The sequence below is a fragment of the Vigna umbellata genome, chromosome 1 (assembly GCF_029865625.1).
Source record: "Vigna umbellata cultivar VRB3 chromosome 1, Vumbellata_1.0, whole genome shotgun sequence".
Classification (NCBI taxonomy): domain Eukaryota; kingdom Viridiplantae; phylum Streptophyta; class Magnoliopsida; order Fabales; family Fabaceae; genus Vigna; species Vigna umbellata.
In genome coordinates, this window is record NC_142165.1 from 42,878,708 (window position 1) to 42,900,259 (window position 21,552).

Below are 21,552 nucleotides of genomic sequence, written 5' to 3' on the forward strand. Positions count from 1 at the left end.
CTAAACCCAATTCATTTATCATCATTTCACCAATATTAAAAATTGAAAAGGAAGACTATGGTATTTGTGTAAACAGATATTTTATCAATTGGAAGTGGTCATTGTATTCAAATTAATTGAAATGTTTTAACAAGATTATGTTTAACAGAAACCATATTGAAATATACTATTTTAAAGACTAGAATGGAAATTACTAAACTAAATGACCAAAATGATACTTAGAAAAAGAAAACTAATCATGCACAGGTTTTCTAGTGCATTCCATGGTAAGTCTAATTATTGGAAGAGAAGAGTATAGATACCAAAGAAAAAACCTTCGATGCATTTTCCCTGATATTCATTCAAAAGGAATATGTATCAAGCTTCTACACAAATAAAAATTAAGTATGAACCAAAAGGAACCCCGGTTGACATTTCCATGTTCATCCATCGCTATGATGAGTGCATTACATTATTTTACTATGGAATCCGGTTACACACGCTCTCGCTTACACATTTTTAAACTCGCAACACAATGTAAATTAAATTTCATAAAATGCTATTTAATTAATACAACATACGTTGATAAAACTAACCAATGAAAAGCTACCTAAACCCTTTCTCTCCCAATAAATATAATGAATTAGAAAGGACAAGAAAAAGACGTATCAAAAATCAGCTTTTCTTTGATGACAATCGCACTCTTTTGCCTTCGATACAGAACTTCCTGCTACCTGTCAGCTGCAATCAAGGAACAAATCATGTCAAAACGCGGAGGACTATGCAACTAATAACACAGATATTACCAAATCAAGGAATGCCAAGTATAATATCTAATGATTCCAAATCCCAAATATACCAATATTAGATGACTGCAACAAGCATCATATATTTCTTCTGTCAATAAAAGGTTGCCATTAGCACATTTTATTCTTCTTTCAAGAAAAGGTTGACAGAAGCACTACCTTTTGCCGTAAGTAAGCAATAGCCTCTCTTTTTGAAGAAAAGCCAGACAAAACCGAAGATGAATGTTCATCAATAATAACTTTGAGCTGTTTCAGTTTCAACGATTCTCCAGGCACCTGAAGTTAATCAGGAAGTGAATGGTCACGAATTTATTAAGGGAAAAAATATTTGCAACACAAAAAATAGAACACACCTGCAGTAAAATCTTTTTGCACAACTTTTTCAGCTTCACTTTGCATTCAACGATCTTTTCTAATTTAACCAAGTCATTATGGGCTTGTTTTTCAAGGGAATCCGTGTCAGCAGAATCTTCATCACTATCATCAAAGGATGTCTTTTTCCCCTGATAATAGCAACCAGCTACTTTCTTGGGTCTGTCCTTGATCCCTAGTCCTTGCTTCCCCGTTGTGGATTTCTCCTGGTAAAACAATTACTGTATAATTAACTATATTGCTATATAATTCATTATCACACCCTACAGGTTCGGATACAAAATTATTACAACAATATAGCCCTAGGGTTTTAAGATATCAATTAGGAGTATACCCGTGTATTGGACACCCATTAACTCAAACCCAACACAATCAAACTCATTGTTCATTGCGTAGGGTATTGTTTTGGTGCTGAAACTCATGAACCCAACCCAACTCCACCCATCATTATATAACATTCTTAATTCTAATTTATTACTGTTACCATTTAACATAAATGAAATTAACAGAAGTGACTATATTACCACTACATGTAACAAGTTAAAATAACAAAGAGGTCACACACCTGGACTAGATTATAAAGGTTCTCTTGATCCTCTTCATGAAAAGCAGTTCTCTCTGCCCTATTTTTTACAGTTTCAGATGTCATAGACCTTTTCTTTTTCAATTCAGCTCCTAGAAATCCACCAGAGACAAAACCATACTTATAGCCCCACCACTCTGGAGGTATAGCAGGATATTTGCTTTCTGTATCAATGCAGTATCCAAATATCATATGTGAAGCCAATCAACATGAATAGCACAAACTAAATTTCGGTTGAGGTGTATACCTTCAACTTGAAAATTGTGAATTTCAGATGACTTCAACATGTCCAGCTCACCATCAGAATTATCAGTAACCCCAGATATGTCACCCTTTTTAACCTATCACCAACATCATAGAAGTAAACAAACAATGACAAGCTTGTATGCAATAAAACTGCAAAACACATTTAAGAAGCTAGAATATAGAAAATGCTACCACCATTAGCTTAATATTTTAATTTTAAAGATTTAAAGTATCAAGACTTTTCAAAAAGAAAAAAGAAGCGCGAGGGGCATCTAATACTCAAGCATCCATTCATGCAACGAAATTTGAGAATATTGCAATATACGGTAAGTCTCTGTCTAAACTAAGCATACTGGAACAAAAATTGAACTTTCTTGACTACCAGAGTTCAATTCAAAAAAATATATATAATAGTAGATAGGTGTTCCAGGTTCATCGAATAAACATAAAAACAAATTTATTGAAAGAATAAAAAAATTAAAATAACAAAAGAAGCAATGCAAACATGAACACTGATTAGTAAATACACTAGCAATACCAGACCCAATCCCATTCCCACAATTCAAGTGATAGTGATTCGTTCAATTCAGCTATTGGAGTTGTGTCATGCACCTGATTTCAAATGTAAATAATACGCATTTCACTTATTCAACTATATCAGCCACTACATAAAAGAAAAACACAAAACACTACAACACCACATAGCAGTAAAACAGCATGTTAGCATCACCACTCAGGTTGTAAAAATGTGAGTAAATGGAGGTGTATCCAGCATCGAGAATTGGAACTTACAAGAATTCCTTCGAGATCCTTCAAGGAATATTGCGAGACAAGCTTTCCCCTCTCTCTTCTCTTGTATCTGAAAGAAAGTAAAGTTAATATCGTGCACAACTAAATCAATACTACACAACAACATAAATCACAAAACGTAAAAAAAAAAACAGAAACAGACCTTCCCTGAGGCCTTGTAGTTTTGGACACAGAATCATTATTATCAACAGGAACATTAGCCTTGGTTTCCACCTCAGGTGCGTTTTCCTCAGTGTCTAACAAAGTTCGCAAAACAATCCTCAAACACAATCAAGTGGGAGAATAACAGACGGAGCCACGAATATGATATGATTATACCTGTGTCATGTGATTGCGGCGCTTGCTATACAAATCACACAGAAAGGAAAAAAAATCTCAACGAAGAGCAAAAGGAAATGAACGAACACGAAAAAAGAAGTGAGGAAGAAACATACAACTTTCAATCTCTTGAGTATATTATCAAATTGAGTGGTGTCGAAGGCCCAATGATTTGGCTTCTCAAGGCCAATACCTGTAATTGAATTTAGAAGCGAATAAGCATAGCGATTGCAAGAGAGATAAAAAGAAAAAGTAAGATTGAAGAAAAAAGAGGAAGAAGAAACCAGTAGTGTCTTGTTTATTTTGGACTCGAACGTGTCCTTTGATCCCCTGCTTCTCTTTTCCGAGACCTTCTCCTTCTTCCCAACCCTAACATTATACATAATACACTTGGAAAATTCAATATATATGTGTAAAGTAAAGAATGAATTGAAAAAGGTGGAAGGAGAGAAGGAGGATTCACCATTTGCTTCATAAGGCGAAAAGCAGCGGATTGCCTGGCGACACCGACGTAACAGAGAGGGGATTCGGGCGCCGCCATGGCTCCCACCGCACACCGCCGCTGCTGCCTTTTTTTCTTTCACTTCTTCTCCTTCGAGTGCTTTACTTCAGAAACCCCAAACACAGCCTCTCGTACCAACAACCACTGCTCGCTAAGGGTTTTCGTTTTGTTTTTTTTTTTTTGTTAGAGGTTAGGTTTCACTCAGTTCGTTCATGGGTCATGGGCTTCCCTTAACCCATATCATTCTCAACAAAATAGATTATTTTTTCCTACACCTCCATATCTTCTTTCCGTACCTTATAAATATTAAAATTCTCATTTGTCCTTTTCAGATTATTTAATCCACAAATCAAAAGTGTCCTTTAGTTTGATTTACAATAAGTTTTAGATTGTATAATTTAAAAGTTATTTTTAACTTTTGTGTTTCAGAATTTAAAAAATAGTTTTTACTTGAAAAGTTTTCTTAGAACGTATAATTCAAAAATCATTTTTTTTATTTTTACAATTTAAAAGTCATCTATAACTTTACATTACATAATTTAAAAATCATTTTTCTTTATGGCTCTGATACCATATTAAAATATGAGTTTAAGCCTAACTCAACCCCATAAAACCAGCTTGTAAGGTGAGGTTTACACCTCACTTATATATTATAATTTGGTTTTATCTCTAGTCGATGTGGGACTTCCAACACACCCCTTCACGTTGAGGTATAGACATCTCGTGCGTGATAAAAGTGAGGTGCAAACCTCACCTTACAAGTCGGTTTTGTGGGATTGAGTTAGGCTTAAACCCTCCTACTAACACAGTATGATTAAGTGTCATGAAAGAAAAAGAGTCTATAGTACTCAAGCTTTGTTTCCTTCTGAACTTAAAAAGGATATGGTGTGGTGAGTTAAGAAAAGTATAAAGGAGAAAGTGTTTAGGAATTTGGCGAAGAAAACAAGAGAATTGTTGAAACAGTCACCACAATTAATGTTTTGGAGTATATATATCGATTTTATAGCCACCATTGGCTGCTATGGTTTTTTGTTTGAAGGTTTGAAGTGATGTTTGATGGGTCCTAACAATGTTGTGGTGAATGGGTATCGCTATTGTAATTTCATAATGCAGGAAGACACAGTTAGATAGTTATCAAGACGATAAAGGAAATTAAGAAAGGTTTCTAAGAAATGAACATCATAAACGCATCATCAACTGAGAAAGCCGATTAATAACTAAATTATTATTGAACTATATAGTGGTCCGATTAATCGAAGATCATATGGTCTTTATAGTAAAAAAACATCAGTATAATTATTTAAAATACATAAATATATAAATTTATTACACATTAACAATTAAACTAGTAAAATCTTTATGTAAAACTTGAAAAATATGTAACTTTAAATCCATAACGAAAACAATTATAAATATAAAAGTAAAAGGTGGAGAATGACATCACATATTGAATGTCTTGGTTAGAGCTATATTAAATCACCTCAAAAACTTTGACTACGACAATTATTAATCAAATCAATTCATTAATTAACATTTACTTTTAGCAACTTCCTAACAACATGGCTGCGGTCTAAGAGGATTCCTTTGCGGAGAAATATTTGCCTTGATCGACAAGTTGGAATTTGGTCGTCAAAATTCCAGGTATTTGGTCGTAGAGTATTAATTTTACACGTGCTGAAATAAATTTTAGAAGACTTTATTTTGAAATCAAAGAGAGAATGTGGAAGAATTTAACATGTGGTCAGAATTCAAAAACATGCGCTGTTACAGGCAAATAATCAGAATTATACTAATCTTTGGTACATAAAAATGAAAAAGAAAAGATAAAACAGAAAAGACTAAAAAGAGCATAAACCGAATGATTCCCTCGAGGGACAACAATAGCACCCGGAGAGTGTTTCTGTCTGTGAGACCAACACGAAGAGTCAAAATTGTTGAATTCAAATTTTATCTTTTAAAATTTCATGTCAAGTTCAACTTGCCTTCCGTCGCGACCACTAGCTATATTATACTAATAAAAAAAAGAGTTTTCCCTTTTTTTTCTTTCATAAAAGCTAATGATAAATTAACTTATAGGTAATAAACTAATATTTAGATAATAAATTAGCTGATAACTGATAAATCTATAATTTATAAATTTTGAACCGAAAATCAATTGATTGAATAAAAATATCCGATAAATTATTAATAAATAGACTTTAAATTTAAATTAAACTTATAAAATCAATTTGTAATATGATATTTGTATTATTTATATACTCTAAATTCATCTTATCAATGTTGCACTTCTAATATCATAATAAAAGATGAATTTTAAACCTAACTCAATCTCATTAAATTAGTTTAATGTGAATCTACACTTATTTATATACAATAAATTTGTATTATCTTTTTAGTCAATAAGATCTCAAACATTAATCAATAAACTAATTAATAAAAATAAAATAACATATAAAATATGATTGTATAAATTATATTATATATTATTGTGTATTATATATTATTATGTAATTAGATTTAAAAATAGATTCTATTATATTTTTTTGATGTTATTTTTATAGGTAAAATCAATCGATAACTTCTGTCTAATATTCTAAGTTTATATGATTTATTGTTGAGGTTTTTGTTCGTTTCAATCTATCGAAATACTTGCTAAAGGTAATTTAATGCTAATATTTGTTTAAGTCTATTTACACAAGTAATAAGTGTTGTAATACATGTGTCATCAACCACCTTACTTGAACTTATATTTATAGTTTTTTTAAGGCTTAATTACCTACTTAGTCCCCATGTTAGGAGGTAATTTTCTGCTTAATACCCGGTTTTAAAAATGTAGGCATTTGGTACCTATGTTTTGAAATTTGTATCAGTTCAATCCTATCCAGTTAACGGCGTTATAATTGATGCGAGAAATTAAGGACGTTAATGAAGATGCATTCAAACATTTGATAGCTATTCCACCCAGGCTATCATTAACGTCCTTAATTTCTCGCATCAATTATAATGCCGTTAACTGGATAGGATTGAATTGATACAAATTTCAAAACATAGGTACCAAATACCTACATTTTTAAAACTGGGTACTAAACAGAAAATTACCTCCTAACATGGGGACTAAGTAGGTAATTAAGCCTTTTTTTAATGGACTTTTGTTTAAGGTCATTATTCGACTTCACTTCTACTTACGTCTGGCCATACCCGTTTAACACATTAACGTCATGCATGTAGAGAGAATTTTTGTTAAAGCTGATGTGATAAGGATTGTTAAGCGATTGATTGATCAATGTTTTCGCATGAACATTTGACTGGTCAGTTTATACTATACAAATACTTTATTTATTTTTAAAAAAATTATATATATATATATATATATATATATATATATATATATATTTAAATAGTATGATAATTAATTTATTTATATAATTGAAATAGATAGACTTGTTATTTTAATTCATTACCCATGGGTTAGCTCCACCCCTATTTAAAACTAAGCCTCATTTTAGTAATCACTTAACAGAGGGTTTTCTAAAAGTTTCCAGTCTCAAAAGCCCTCAGTGGAATGGGTTGGGACATCCTTAGGTGGATTTAACCCCCGTTTTCAATCAAACCACTTTTTCTTTATAGGAATTCAAAGCTCTCACTGAAACTTTTTCTTCTCACCCTAGTTCAACTAAGGAATGATCTAAACTTAAGCAAATCTTGTCACAAACCTCGAAACATCTACACTCTCCTCCACTAAGACCTCGTCAAATCCATTCTTCGCAGAACACCACCAGTTTCGGTTCCACCTCTAGATTTCACTTCCAGTAAATCTTCCTTTTTTTTTTGTTGAGTGTTGGTTTTCTACTTCATTAATGACCATGATTCATTTCTCACACCCCTTTTGAAAAAAGTGGTTCAATACATTTATATAGAAATTTACGAGGTAATAGTGGTTAAAGTGAAATTAAAAATAATATATAAATGTCTTAAAATATAAGAGATAATAAGAGTTGAAAATAAAAAAGTTACAACTAAACAAATTTAACAAAAATAAATAAGTTTTTTTCTAAATACTTATTAATATATAAACTTCGTTAATAATCTTACAAAACACACTCTAAATATTAATGTGATTTCTTAATATTATTCATGATGATTGTAAGAACCCAGAATTTTAAAGATTTTGAAGTGGGCAGGTGTGTGGGAATAATGGGACCGAATGATTTATATTAAAATAATATTACTATATAAAGAAAAATTTCAAATGTTCGTCCAATTTTCTGATGCAACCATTTCTCTCTAAATCTTCTTCTCTCTTCTTTTCTCCTCATTCTCTCTAAAATTACTCACTGTGGGTTCATCTGATCAGTTATCAAAACCTCCCTAGACGATCATGAGATCAAGGGCTTCCTTTTCCACAATCAAAGTCTTGTTTAGAGCTGGTAAGTCTCGATTTCTTGAGCTCTTGTGAGATTCCGAAACTTTTTGACACATGCAAGCCAAGTTTCTGGTTGCATGTGTTCATCAACTTCTTCTTCCCAATTCTGATCACATTTATGGTCTTTTGGTGGTCTATCCTCATCAATCAGTAAGCTATAGGTGTTCTTGGGATTTTCTGGAAGTATGAGCAAATTTCTGGAAGGGTAGAAGATTTCGTTTGGTTAAGAGGTAAGGGAAGCTAGTTAATTTAATTGTGATTTTCTATATGTGAAATTACTGTTTGGATGGTTGCATGTGTGTAACTTGAATGTTTGATTGAATTGTGTTGAATTTGTGAATGCTGAAACCTGTGAACTAGTTGGAGTTTCTCTGCATAAGCGTCGGTCTGTTATAATCTTAAGAAAATGGGTATCCAAATATGATAGATTGGGGTTGGGAGTGAAATCTGGTATGAGACTCTTTGGGATGATGTTAGAACGATTTAGGTACCTTTGGATAGGCTTAAAATGGTATATGAATCATGTTTGGAAGTGGTAGGAATTGGTGAAGATAGTGGTTTATCATAATTTTGTAGCTATTCTGCAGAATTATGCAGATCGCCGAGTGTCATTCATTGAACGTTCAATTTTTTTCTTGTGTTCGGTCTTAACTGAGTTCCACTTCTGTAGAGCTTTTCAGTTAATGACCGATCGATCTTGTACTAGTTTTCTGTTTTAGTAGTGATCGGTCATAGTGGGTGTGTGGTCTCTTAGTAGCGATCGTTATTAGTGGGTTGTGTGGTCTCTTAGTAGCGATCGGTCATAGTGGGTGTGTGATCTCTTAGTAGCGATCGTTATTAGTGGGTTGTGTGGTTTCTTAGTAGCGATCGATCATAGTGGGTGTGTGGTCTCTTAGTAGCGATCATTATTAGTGGATTGTGTGGTCTCTTAGTACCGCTCGTTCTTGTACTAGTGCTCGACATCGTACTTGTATTCGGTCTTAACTACGTTCGGCCTCTCATGGGCCTTACCTGTTAATGATCGTTCGGTGATATTTTAGTAATCAGTATCAACTCTAAGTGTTCGGCCTAAGCTATAGGTGTTCGGCCTAAGCCATAAGCGTTCGGTCTAAACTTAATACTTGGTATGGTGGTAGTATTCGATCATGTTGTGGTACTCGGAATCCTCTACTTGTCGGTTAGTAATAGTGCTCGACCTTCTCTTCAGCTGTATCTATTATTGACCGTTCGGTCTTGTTCTTTAGGTAGTGAGAGAACGATCGGTCTCCAACACTCACAGGGTGTTCAGTATTGTTCCTATATGTTTGGTGATTTCTGTTCGGCCCATATTTATATTTATTCCAGTGTGCTATTTTAATTAATTGTTCCAATTACTTTGATGGCTGATGTATGCATTACCATAATGGTGTCAAATTGAAAGTATGGTATGATGTTCCAACTGGTATGAAAGAGAATTCCAAGGAGGAATGTCTCAGTGATTGGTTATCAATGTGGTGATAAAGTATGAATATGGACAGTGAAATTCATGGAGTTCATCCTGAAATTCTAATGATTACAATTCTCAAGTAGAGATTGGTAATGCATTGTGTGAGAATGGCAAGAAGTCCTAACCCATAGGTTCTTGGGTGAGTTATAACGGACTACACCACCCAGGTGCACGAACAGCCTCAAGCTACATATTCATACAATCCGGATGGTCAAGTCAAGTGTTCGGTCATTCTTTTTGTAATGTATGGTCGTTCATTGTATGCTTTAAAGTGTTCGGTTGACATGTGCTTATGTATTTGTTTAATTTGCATGATAACTGTAATTAATTAAATTACTCTAGCTTTTCTGTGGTCTGTCTTTGTATGTTGTTTCTCTTTTGCGATGATCACCTTAATGGTGTGAGCTTAGGGATACAGTCTTTTCAGTTGGAGCAGCTGAAGGAGGGAAATGAAGCTTATAGTATAGGCAGTTATGTTTGTTCTTCAGGTGAAATTTTTATTCACCAAATTTGTAATTTTGTTTTATCAATTATGTAATGTTTCATTTTAGTAAGTTTTATATTACTAAATTTGGAATGTCACAATTATTATATATATTTTAAATATAACTTTAAATAGGATTTTAATTGGATCACTTTTTTTGTCCTTCTGTATAAAATATTTAGTCCCTAATGGTTTTTAAAAACAATGTTGACACGGTTATCAATATTCACGTCAATAATCCATGTTAAGAATAACGAGTGAAATTAAAATAATAGTGTAAATTTAATTTTCATTTTATTTTATAAAATATCTTTTTCCTCTTAAGTCAATTATAATTTAATCTTTTTTTAAAAAAAAAACGAAGATTGCTTCGACAAATTTAAAATTTATTTCTTAATTCTTCAAGTTGAAAAAAAAAATCCAAAAATAAAGTAGTTTTTTCATTCTCCTTGAATTAAAACATTATTTTTAATCTTCCAATTTATTAATACATTGATAGTTATAAATTAATGTGAAAAAAAAATCTAAATAAAACAAATAGATAATATAAATTCACAATCTCGTGGAGACTTTAAAAACATTTTAAGTTTGACTTTTAAGGATAATTATCTTTCTTTGAAGTACCTGTTTTTTTAAGTGCAATAATTATTGAATGTAATTAATATACTTAATATAATGCACTGTTTATATTATAGTTCAGGGCTTTTACTTAGATAGATTTAAACCATGCAACTCAATTATCCGTTAACATCGAATTAGTTAATTGAAACTAATGTAATTAGCATAAGGTCATCCTGATTAAACAAATAAAAACCACAGATATATCAATTTCATAAATTAACATATACTGAGAGACATAGAGAGAACTTGCCAAGTCCAAATATAACTTGATCATATACATTTCAATAATAGTTTCATTCATTTAATGTGATAAATAATAAAAAACTACATTAACAAAAGAAGAAACTAGGGTTATATTAACATTCAATCAATTACAAGGAAAATCCTGACGGATAAACAATAAATAGGAAAAAATATTTCAAATATTCTTAAAATCATCTTTCCAAAAATAAATATATATTAATTATGTCAACAAAATTTTAAAAACGTCAACCTTCAACATCAAAAATGAATTTACAATTAAAAATAAGAAATACTTTTTGTCGAGATATGTATAAACGAAAATTTAACTCTTAAAAAATAGCTCCTAAAATTTGATTGATTTTTTTTTTAACACCTATAAGAAGAGAACTTTAATTTAGAAAAAAAGAAAGACAGAGTGACTTTGCTCCTTTTTACTTTTCATGATATATTGGTTAAGGATAAACTAAGGAAAAATAAAAGTTACAAATTTAAAAAGTCACTTTTAAATTTAGTATATATTCATTATAAATTTTGGAGGACTTAAAAAATCTACTTTTAAATCTGATAGAAAAAAAACACTGTTAAATCTAGAAAACTAAAATAAAAATTGTTCGATATTTTAGAAACTAAAAAACATATTTTTGCCAAACCATTTTAAAGATGAAAATTTTCATACAGTGACACATGTCATTAATAAGATAAATATTGTAACATCCCAGAAATATACAGTCATCAACTATATACTTAGAATAATCACATTAATCAATATGGCAAAACAGTTTAATAATACAGTAAGCAGATTGAATAAATGGCCGAACGGCCTTTCATTTAAAACAACGAGCGTTTACAAAACAAGGAGGACGAACGGTTTACAAGAATTGACCGAACGTTCCAATATATATATACAGCAACAAAAGAGCGCTCGCTCACAGACGCTCGCTACTCTAATCAAACTAACTAAATAACCGAACGCCTCACTGTTCGGCCTTCACCTCAACTTCTACTAAATTTTCTTCAGTAACGAGTTCCTCTTCAAGAGTTTGCTCCAGAGACGCATCTCCCTCTGCTCACATCCACACGGATGATCATTGCATTTGACAAGACGGATATACATAGACAAGACAACACGAAGGAAATGCAAGGGTAAGCTTATTGAATTTAATTCAAGTCAAACATACAATTTATACTTATCAATCATATCAAATACATCACAACACATGCATCCAATACATACATTAACTCAAATCAAACTTCCTGATACTAGACAGACTGTCCGGACTGTATGAAACCTGTGTAGCTAAGGCGTCCATGCACTCAGGTGGGGTAACTGGAATGCTCATCAGTATCCACCTGAGGTTAGTCTTTTTGCCAAGTTACAGTTATGGTCTAGACCTCCTGCCATTCCCACGCATGACCTACTCCTCTCTACTTGAGAACGAGCACTCACGGAATATCAGGATGGATCACCATCTAAGCTTACCACGTTCATACTACAAATATCAATATCCAGTCAAGAGTCGTTCCACCCTGGAACGCTCGTTCAAATTCCAAAATCATAATATCATATCATATATGGTTCGCACAATTTATACTTCCCTCAACATCACATTTTCATTCTTAATTACACTTCCATAAAAAGACGAACGTTATTTCACTGTTTGGACGAACGCTATTTAAGATCAGAACGAACGCTATTTAAAGACCAACGCTCGACAGAAGACGAACGCTATTAAGGATGTACGCTCGACAAGGGTCGAACACTATCAAATACAAACGCTCGACAAAAGAACGAGCGCTATCACGAACGGACGCTCGACATAAGGTCGAACGCTACCACAGGCGAACGCTCGACATAAGAACGAACGCTATCAAGAACGGACGTTCGACATAAGGTCGAACGCCACCAAAGACGAACGCTCGACAAAAGAAAGAGCGCTACTAATCGTTTGCCTTTTTGAACGAACGTTCGGTCTAAGACCGAACGCCACTTAGGACGTACGTTTTTAGATCGAGACTCTTGGCTGAATTCAAAATCATAGAAATTGGGATTTATATAAGATGAGATATTTAAAGTTTATGTTTCAATAATTTGACTAAAAGTTCACGGGGATATTATCAAAATTCTCAATTCTCACACAACACTCGTGATGTTTACGTCTGGCCGAAAGCACAACGTACAAATATATTAGAGGGCGTTCGTTCTCAAAGGGAGTCCTTTCCAAATGAAAGGGTCCGACTAATACAAGAATTTACTGATAATACCGAACGGTCAATGACCGTATCAATACGAACGTTCAAATTCATGCACTTTTCATATAATTCTTCTTTTACAGTAACTCATTTTCCAGTATAAACTTTCATGCATTAAATCAATCTTAACATAGTATTTTTCCATACTTCTCATGCTTTTAATCAACATCATATACTAACATTCAAATATCAAAATCATCCACGTACAACGTCACAGACCATTCATACACTCAGCATATAATTCCCAGTACATACATGCAACATTTTCATATATCATCTCAGAATCATAATCCTAAACTCCAAAGTCAAATATCATAAATCATACTTTCAAACATTACGTAACGCGCATGCAGTACAGAGATCATGTGAATTAAATTCTAACAAGCTTCCCTTACCTGGATTGGAAACGTGCTTTCGTTCTTTAAAAGAAAACCAGATCCCAGTATCAACTCTTCTACCCTTTTTCGTTCAAAAACCCAAAAACTCTTCAACTAAAAATTCAGAAAACCAATACTGGTTCAGAGAAGGTGCATGCAGATTTAAAACGAGCTTGCATGTGGAAAATGAAGAGTGGTTGAGGACGTGAAACTTACCCGTTTCAGAATCCAAAACCAATCGGTTTGATGGAAAGCTCACGGTGCAGTGCTGATTATCACGGTGCTGAAACGTGAACGGAGAAAAGGAGGGTGAGTTGCAGAAGAGGGAAGACGGAGAGTTCTAGAGAGAAGGAGGAGAAAAATGAGGGTTTGGTTTTCTGAGGAAGATGAAAGAGCACGCAGAGAAGGGAAGAGTGTTTCAGAAAATTAGTTTCTCTTCCCAAGTCAAACGGACATTCTCTCCTGCGCTGCCACTTGGCTTCCACTATCAAACTCAGAACCTTCCAATTTGACACCTGGCGGTGGCATGCAGAGTGAGGGCGTGTGCTTCTTTAATGGCACAGAACACGTGTCACACGTATTAATGGAAGCAGGGAGGTGACTAAGCAGAATAATTAATGGGGCGTGACAATCCCCCTAACTAAAAAAAATTTTCGTCCTCGAAAATGGAAGACTTACCAGGGAAATAGATGAGGGTATAGGTCCTTCATGGCATCCTCAACTTCCCAAGTAGAATCACCAGTTTTGTCGTCCCACAACACTTTCACCAAACGAACATCCTTCCCTTTGTATAGCCTGGTGCGTTCGTCTTCAATGCGAATTGGCTTCATTTCAAACGTTCGATCTTGGCGAAGTTGAATGTTTTCCAGCTCCAATATGTGCGAGGGATCAGCTACGTACTTCCGAAGTTGCGAGACGTGAAACACTGGATGAAGGTTGGACAACTGTGGAGGTAAAGCCATCTCGTATGCAACTGGTCCAATCTTCCTTGTGATCTGGTACGGCCCTACGAACTTGGGAGATAATTTCTTTGATCTCAATGCTCTTCCTACTCCAGTAGTTGGATGCAGCCTCAAGAAAACGTGATCACCAGCTTTGAACTCCAAAGGTCGTCTCCTCTTATCTGCGTATGATTTCTGCCTGCTTCTGGACGTCCTCAATCTGTCTTGAATTAATTTCACCTTCTCAGTTGTTTGTTGAACAAGCTCCGGTCCTGTTAATATGTTCTCTCCTTCTTGGAACCAGCAAAGAGGTGTGCGGCATTTGCGTCCGTAAAGCGCTTCAAAGGGAGCCATTCCAATGCTTGACTGGAAACTGTTGTTGTAGGTGAACTCAACTAAAGGCAAGACTTCATCCCAAACGCCCATGTGATCAAGTACGCATGTCCTCAACAAGTCCTCTAACGTCTGGATCGTTCTCTCGGATTGACCGTCCGTTTGAGGGTGGTATGCTGAACTCATTTGGAGTTTGCTGCCAAGTTCATTTTGCAAAGACTGCCAAAACCGAGAGGTGAACCTTGTGTCTCGGTCAGAGATGATGCTGGATGGCACTCCATGTAGACGAACGATCTCTTTAATGTAGAGCTTTGCCAAGTTAGTCAATGACATCTTCAGGTTAATGGGCAGAAAATGAGCACTCTTCGTTAAACGATCCACTATCACCCAAATGGAATCGTGATTCTTGAATGTGCGAGGCAAGTGTGTCACAAAATCCATTGAGATGCTGTCCCACTTCCATTCTGGAATCTCCAAAGGTTGAAGTAGTCCACCTGGTCTTTGATATTCAGCTTTAGCACGCTGACATGTTAGACATGATGTTACAAAACGTGCAACATCATTCTTCATTCCTGGCCACCAGAACGATTGCTTTAAATCATGATACATCTTAGTCATGCCAGGGTGCATGCTAAGACGGCTGTGATGACCTTCGGCTAAGATGATTCGCTTCAATTCTCCATCATTTGGAACGCACGTCCTACCCATATAGCGTAGTAGACCGTCCGTCCCAACATTAAACTCCTTTGCCTGCTCTGTGCCGAGCGCGCCTCTTATCTTCACTAATTCCTCATCATCCAGTTGCTTCATTCTGATCCGCTCAAACACATCACTGGATATCTTAAGGTTGCAGCATTTGATGCTGTTCGGTTCTATATTAAACTGCAACTTTAAGTCCCTAAAGCTTTCCACTAAGCTTATCTCACGCACCATCATGGACGAGACATGCACCACTTTTCTGCTTAGAGCGTCTGCCACTACGTTTGCTTTACCAGGATGATAAAGCAACTCAAAGTCATAATCTTTAAGAAATTCCAGCCACCTCCTTTGCCTCATATTCAACTCTTTTTGATCAAAGAGATACTTAAGACTCTTATGATCACTGAAGACTTGGAAAACGGATCCATACAAGTAATGTCTCCAAATCTTCAAGGCAAAAACGACCGCTGCCAGCTCTAGGTCGTGTGTTGGATAATTCCTCTCATGTATCTTCAATTGCCGAGAGGCGTAAGCCACTGCCTTCTTCTCTTGCATGAGAACGCACCCCAAACCTTGGTGAGATGCATCACAGTATACTTCAAATGGTTTGGCAGTGTCCGGAATCACCAAAACTGGAGCGCTCGTCAGCTTCTGTTTCAACTCTTGGAAGCTGGATTCACACCTATCGGTCCAAGCAAACGGATGATCCTTCCTGGTCAGCTGTGTTAACGGTGCTACTATCTTAGAGAACCCTTCTATGAAACGCCTGTAGTAGCCCGCCAGTCCAACAAAACTCCTCACTTCCGTGACCGAACGTGGGCTTTCCCACTCTAAGACCGCTCGCACTTTAGCAGGATCAACTGAAATTCCACCAGCTGACACAACGTGTCCCAAGAACTGTACTTCCTTCATCCAGAATTCACATTTAGATAGCTTAGCATACAGTTCTTTTTCCCTCAACACTCCAAGTACTAATCTCAAGTGCTCTTCATGTTCTTCACAGCTCTTGGAGTAGATGAGAATATCATCAATAAACACCACTACAAACTTGTCTAAATATGGCCTGAAGATGCGGTTCATGTAGTCCATGAAAACTGCAGGAGCGTTCGTCACACCGAACGGCATGACCACGTACTCATAATGTCCATAACGTGAACGAAAGGCTGTCTTCTGAATGTCTCCCTCCTTAACCCGAATTTGGTGATAGCCTGATCTCAAATCTATCTTTGAGAAGACGTTCGCTCCATGCAATTGATCCAACAGGTCGTCAATGCGAGGCAGTGGGTATTTGTTCTTGATGGTCAGCTTATTCAATTGACGATAGTCAATACATAGCCGTGAGCTGCCATCCTTTTTCTTTACTAACAGTACAGGCGCTCCCCAAGGTGACACACTTGGACGGATGAACTTCTTGTCCATCAATTCTTCAATTTGCTTCTTAAGTTCAACCAATTCAGCAGGTGCCATCCTGTATGGTTGAACGGATATGGGAGCTGCGGTTGTTACCAGATCAATTGTAAACTCAACTTCACGAACGGGTGGTAATCCAGGCACCTCATCAGGGAAAACGTCTAGATATTCACCTACTACTGAACTTGCTTCTCTCCAATTAGACTGCGTTCGTTCAGAACCTTCAGATTCATTATCCACGTGAGTCATGATCAAAAAGCAACTGGCTCCTTCCATTATATCTTCTTTCCACTGGCCGAGTGTCACACCCAACTTCTCTTCATATTCTTCAGGAAAAATCAATTCCTTTGCTCCACAATCAATGAGTATGTGATTGGTAGTAAGCCAATCCATCCCCAGAATCACTTCTAAGTCCTTGAGAGGCAAACATATGAGGTTCACCTTATACCTACGCCCTTCAATCTCAAGAGGACATCTAACACATACGGTAGACGTTCTCACCTCACCAGCAGCTGGTGTAGACACCACCAAATCAAACTGCATCTCGCGCTCCACTATCCCCAACTTATCAACGCACGCCTTCGAGATGAAGGAGTGTGTCGCCCCCGAGTCAAACAACACACAACAATTTATTCCATACAGCAAGCATGTGCCAGTGACGAGCGTACCTGAGCTCGCTGCTTCTGCACCAGTGATCGCATAAACACGCCCAACAGCTTGGGCTCGTCCACCACCTCTAGTCTGATTTCTTCCAGTGTTGGGTGGCCTCATCACTGCACGTCCACCCATATTGCATTCACTCTCTAGATGTCCAGTTCTTCTACACCGATTACAATACTTTCCTCCAACCAATTGCGGGCATGATGATCTGAAATGAGGTCCTCCACACTGAAAACATCTAACCGGCCCCTGTTGGTTTGACTGTCCAGCAACTACCATAGCTTGTGAACCACTTGACTGAGCTGGACGAGCGTACGGGGTCCTGTTACGATTCAAATTGGTCCTTGTCAGAACTGGTCCTCTTGATACTTGTTGCTTCTTCTGTTGTTCCGCCTCAGCCATATTTTTCTCTAATACTTTAGCCCTCTCCACCATGGCTGGAAACGTCCGAATGCACAAGCTAGAGATCAACACCTTGAGATCACTTCTCAGCCCGTTTTCAAACTTCCTACACTGCCACTCTTCACTAGTAGCCATTGTATAGAACCTCACTAGATGTTTGAACTTGTTTGTATATTCTGAAACCGACATCCCTCCCTGTACCAGTTGAAGAAATTCCACCTCTTTAGCAAAACGAACGCTATCTGGAAAGTATTCTTCATAGAACTTCCCTCTGAACACTTCCCAGGTAATAGGACGTTGAGCGTCCGTCAGTATAGCCTTAGCGCTCGCCCACCAGTGGCTTGCTTCTCCAGTAAGCAAATACTCCGTGAAAGCCAAGCGATTCTCATCTGGACATCTTTTAGCATTGTAAATTCGTTCCATATCCTGCAGCCACTGGTCTGCCTCATCCGGAAGGCCCTTCCCACTAAACTTGGCCGGATGGTGTTGAAGAAAGCTCTCTAAACTCCATTCAGTATGATGAACAGCATTGGAAGAGGACGCTCCTGGCGTGCCTCTGGTGGCGGCAATTAATTCCATCAATTGTCTTTGAGTGGCTTCAGAGTTGGCGCGTGCGGCCTCCAAACTCTGTAGAGCAGCAGCGTTCTGCTCCATGAGGGTAGTATTTTGCTGTTGCAGCCTCTCAATCACTGTCTCCAACAACCTAGTGTGATTAGGTGCATCAGACTCGTTTGGTTGTGGGGGAGGAGGTAATCTAGGCGCCATCGTTTTCTGGATCAGAGAAAACGAACGTTAGTCATGTCTAAGAGTTAAAACAGTAACTCATTAAACATTAAAAAAGCACACAGCAAAATGCAATGCACTCATAACCTACAGCGTCCTTAAGAGAACAAAACTGCTCTGATACCAATAATGTAACATCCCAGAAATATACAGTCATCAACTATATACTTAGAATAATCACATTAATCAATATGGCAAAACAGTTTAATAATACAGTAAGCAGATTGAATAAATGGCCGAACGGCCTTTCATTTAAAACAACGAGCGTTTACAAAACAAGGAGGACGAACGGTTTACAAGAATTGACCGAACGTTCCAATATATATATACAGCAACAAAAGAGCGCTCGCTCACAGACGCTCGCTACTCTAATCAAACTAACTAAATAACCGAACGCCTCACTGTTCGGCCTTCACCTCAACTTCTACTAAATTTTCTTCAGTAACGAGTTCCTCTTCAAGAGTTTGCTCCAGAGACGCATCTCCCTCTGCTCACATCCACACGGATGATCATTGCATTTGACAAGACGGATATACATAGACAAGACAACACGAAGGAAATGCAAGGGTAAGCTTATTGAATTTAATTCAAGTCAAACATACAATTTATACTTATCAATCATATCAAATACATCACAACACATGCATCCAATACATACATTAACTCAAATCAAACTTCCTGATACTAGACAGACTGTCCGGACTGTATGAAACCTGTGTAGCTAAGGCGTCCATGCACTCAGGTGGGGTAACTGGAATGCTCATCAGTATCCACCTGAGGTTAGTCTTTTTGCCAAGTTACAGTTATGGTCTAGACCTCCTGCCATTCCCACGCATGACCTACTCCTCTCTACTTGAGAACGAGCACTCACGGAATATCAGGATGGATCACCATCTAAGCTTACCACGTTCATACTACAAATATCAATATCCAGTCAAGAGTCGTTCCACCCTGGAACGCTCGTTCAAATTCCAAAATCATAATATCATATCATATATGGTTCGCACAATTTATACTTCCCTCAACATCACATTTTCATTCTTAATTACACTTCCATAAAAAGACGAACGTTATTTCACTGTTTGGACGAACGCTATTTAAGATCAGAACGAACGCTATTTAAAGACCAACGCTCGACAGAAGACGAACGCTATTAAGGATGTACGCTCGACAAGGGTCGAACACTATCAAATACAAACGCTCGACAAAAGAACGAGCGCTATCACGAACGGACGCTCGACATAAGGTCGAACGCTACCACAGGCGAACGCTCGACATAAGAACGAACGCTATCAAGAACGGACGTTCGACATAAGGTCGAACGCCACCAAAGACGAACGCTCGACAAAAGAAAGAGCGCTACTAATCGTTTGCCTTTTTGAACGAACGTTCGGTCTAAGACCGAACGCCACTTAGGACGTACGTTTTTAGATCGAGACTCTTGGCTGAATTCAAAATCATAGAAATTGGGATTTATATAAGATGAGATATTTAAAGTTTATGTTTCAATAATTTGACTAAAAGTTCACGGGGATATTATCAAAATTCTCAATTCTCACACAACACTCGTGATGTTTACGTCTGGCCGAAAGCACAACGTACAAATATATTAGAGGGCGTTCGTTCTCAAAGGGAGTCCTTTCCAAATGAAAGGGTCCGACTAATACAAGAATTTACTGATAATACCGAACGGTCAATGACCGTATCAATACGAACGTTCAAATTCATGCACTTTTCATATAATTCTTCTTTTACAGTAACTCATTTTCCAGTATAAACTTTCATGCATTAAATCAATCTTAACATAGTATTTTTCCATACTTCTCATGCTTTTAATCAACATCATATACTAACATTCAAATATCAAAATCATCCACGTACAACGTCACAGACCATTCATACACTCAGCATATAATTCCCAGTACATACATGCAACATTTTCATATATCATCTCAGAATCATAATCCTAAACTCCAAAGTCAAATATCATAAATCATACTTTCAAACATTACGTAACGCGCATGCAGTACAGAGATCATGTGAATTAAATTCTAACAAGCTTCCCTTACCTGGATTGGAAACGTGCTTTCGTTCTTTAAAAGAAAACCAGATCCCAGTATCAACTCTTCTACCCTTTTTCGTTCAAAAACCCAAAAACTCTTCAACTAAAAATTCAGAAAACCAATACTGGTTCAGAGAAGGTGCATGCAGATTTAAAACGAGCTTGCATGTGGAAAATGAAGAGTGGTTGAGGACGTGAAACTTACCCGTTTCAGAATCCAAAACCAATCGGTTTGATGGAAAGCTCACGGTGCAGTGCTGATTATCACGGTGCTGAAACGTGAACGGAGAAAAGGAGGGTGAGTTGCAGAAGAGGGAAGACGGAGAGTTCTAGAGAGAAGGAGGAGAAAAATGAGGGTTTGGTTTTCTGAGGAAGATGAAAGAGCACGCAGAGAAGGGAAGAGTGTTTCAGAAAATTAGTTTCTCTTCCCAAGTCAAACGGACATTCTCTCCTGCGCTGCCACTTGGCTTCCACTATCAAACTCAGAACCTTCCAATTTGACACCTGGCGGTGGCATGCAGAGTGAGGGCGTGTGCTTCTTTAATGGCACAGAACACGTGTCACACGTATTAATGGAAGCAGGGAGGTGACTAAGCAGAATAATTAATGGGGCGTGACAAATATCGTTAACCTCGTTGAAAGTAACATCATTTGTGACAAAAAGTTAATAAAATTAATTTTATAAATTTGAAAGAGTAAAAAAAAAAGGTCATTTTTAATTTTGAAGATTAAAAGAAAAATCATCTAAATTTGAGAAAGTAA

The 21,552-nt window shown here is 36.6% G+C and overlaps 2 protein-coding genes across 2 annotated transcripts; both read right to left on the bottom strand.

Moving 5' to 3' along the window:
- Window positions 1-387: 387 nt before the first annotated feature.
- On the bottom strand, window positions 388-3,776 carry LOC124827299 (D111/G-patch domain-containing protein). Its single transcript, XM_047300324.2, has 11 exons — window positions 3,578-3,776; window positions 3,399-3,483; window positions 3,231-3,307; window positions 3,115-3,139; window positions 2,939-3,032; window positions 2,779-2,845; window positions 1,988-2,081; window positions 1,723-1,904; window positions 1,139-1,363; window positions 945-1,061; window positions 388-720 (listed from the first exon to the last, which is right to left on the bottom strand). Exons 1-11 carry the CDS (start codon window positions 3,653-3,655, stop codon window positions 655-657), a joined length of 1,110 nt encoding a protein of 369 aa, XP_047156280.1. The 5' UTR covers window positions 3,656-3,776; the 3' UTR covers window positions 388-654.
- Window positions 3,777-15,567: 11,791 nt separating this feature from the next.
- Window positions 15,568-21,401, bottom strand: LOC148205432 (uncharacterized). The gene is made up of 4 exons (XM_088104482.1): window positions 20,996-21,401; window positions 20,798-20,893; window positions 15,705-19,215; window positions 15,568-15,585 (listed from the first exon to the last, which is right to left on the bottom strand). The coding sequence occupies exons 3-4, from the start codon at window positions 18,708-18,710 to the stop codon at window positions 15,568-15,570; spliced, it is 3,024 nt and encodes a 1,007-aa protein (XP_087960608.1). The 5' UTR covers window positions 18,711-19,215; window positions 20,798-20,893; window positions 20,996-21,401.
- Between the last annotated feature and the right edge of the window lie 151 nt (window positions 21,402-21,552).

Coding starts and splice junctions, on each gene's coding strand:
- LOC124827299 (XM_047300324.2), bottom strand. CDS start 3,655: ATGGCGGCGCCCGAATCCCCTCTCTGTTACGTCGGTGTCGCCAGGCAA. Junction 2,082..2,778: donor AGGATCTCGAAGGAATTCTT/GTAAGTTCCAAT, acceptor TGTTGGTGATAG/GTTAAAAAGGGTGACATATC. Junction 721..944: donor TTGCTTACTTACGGCAAAAG/GTAGTGCTTCTG, acceptor CCTTGATTGCAG/CTGACAGGTAGCAGGAAGTT.
- LOC148205432 (XM_088104482.1), bottom strand. CDS start 18,710: ATGGCGCCTAGATTACCTCCTCCCCCACAACCAAACGAGTCTGATGCA.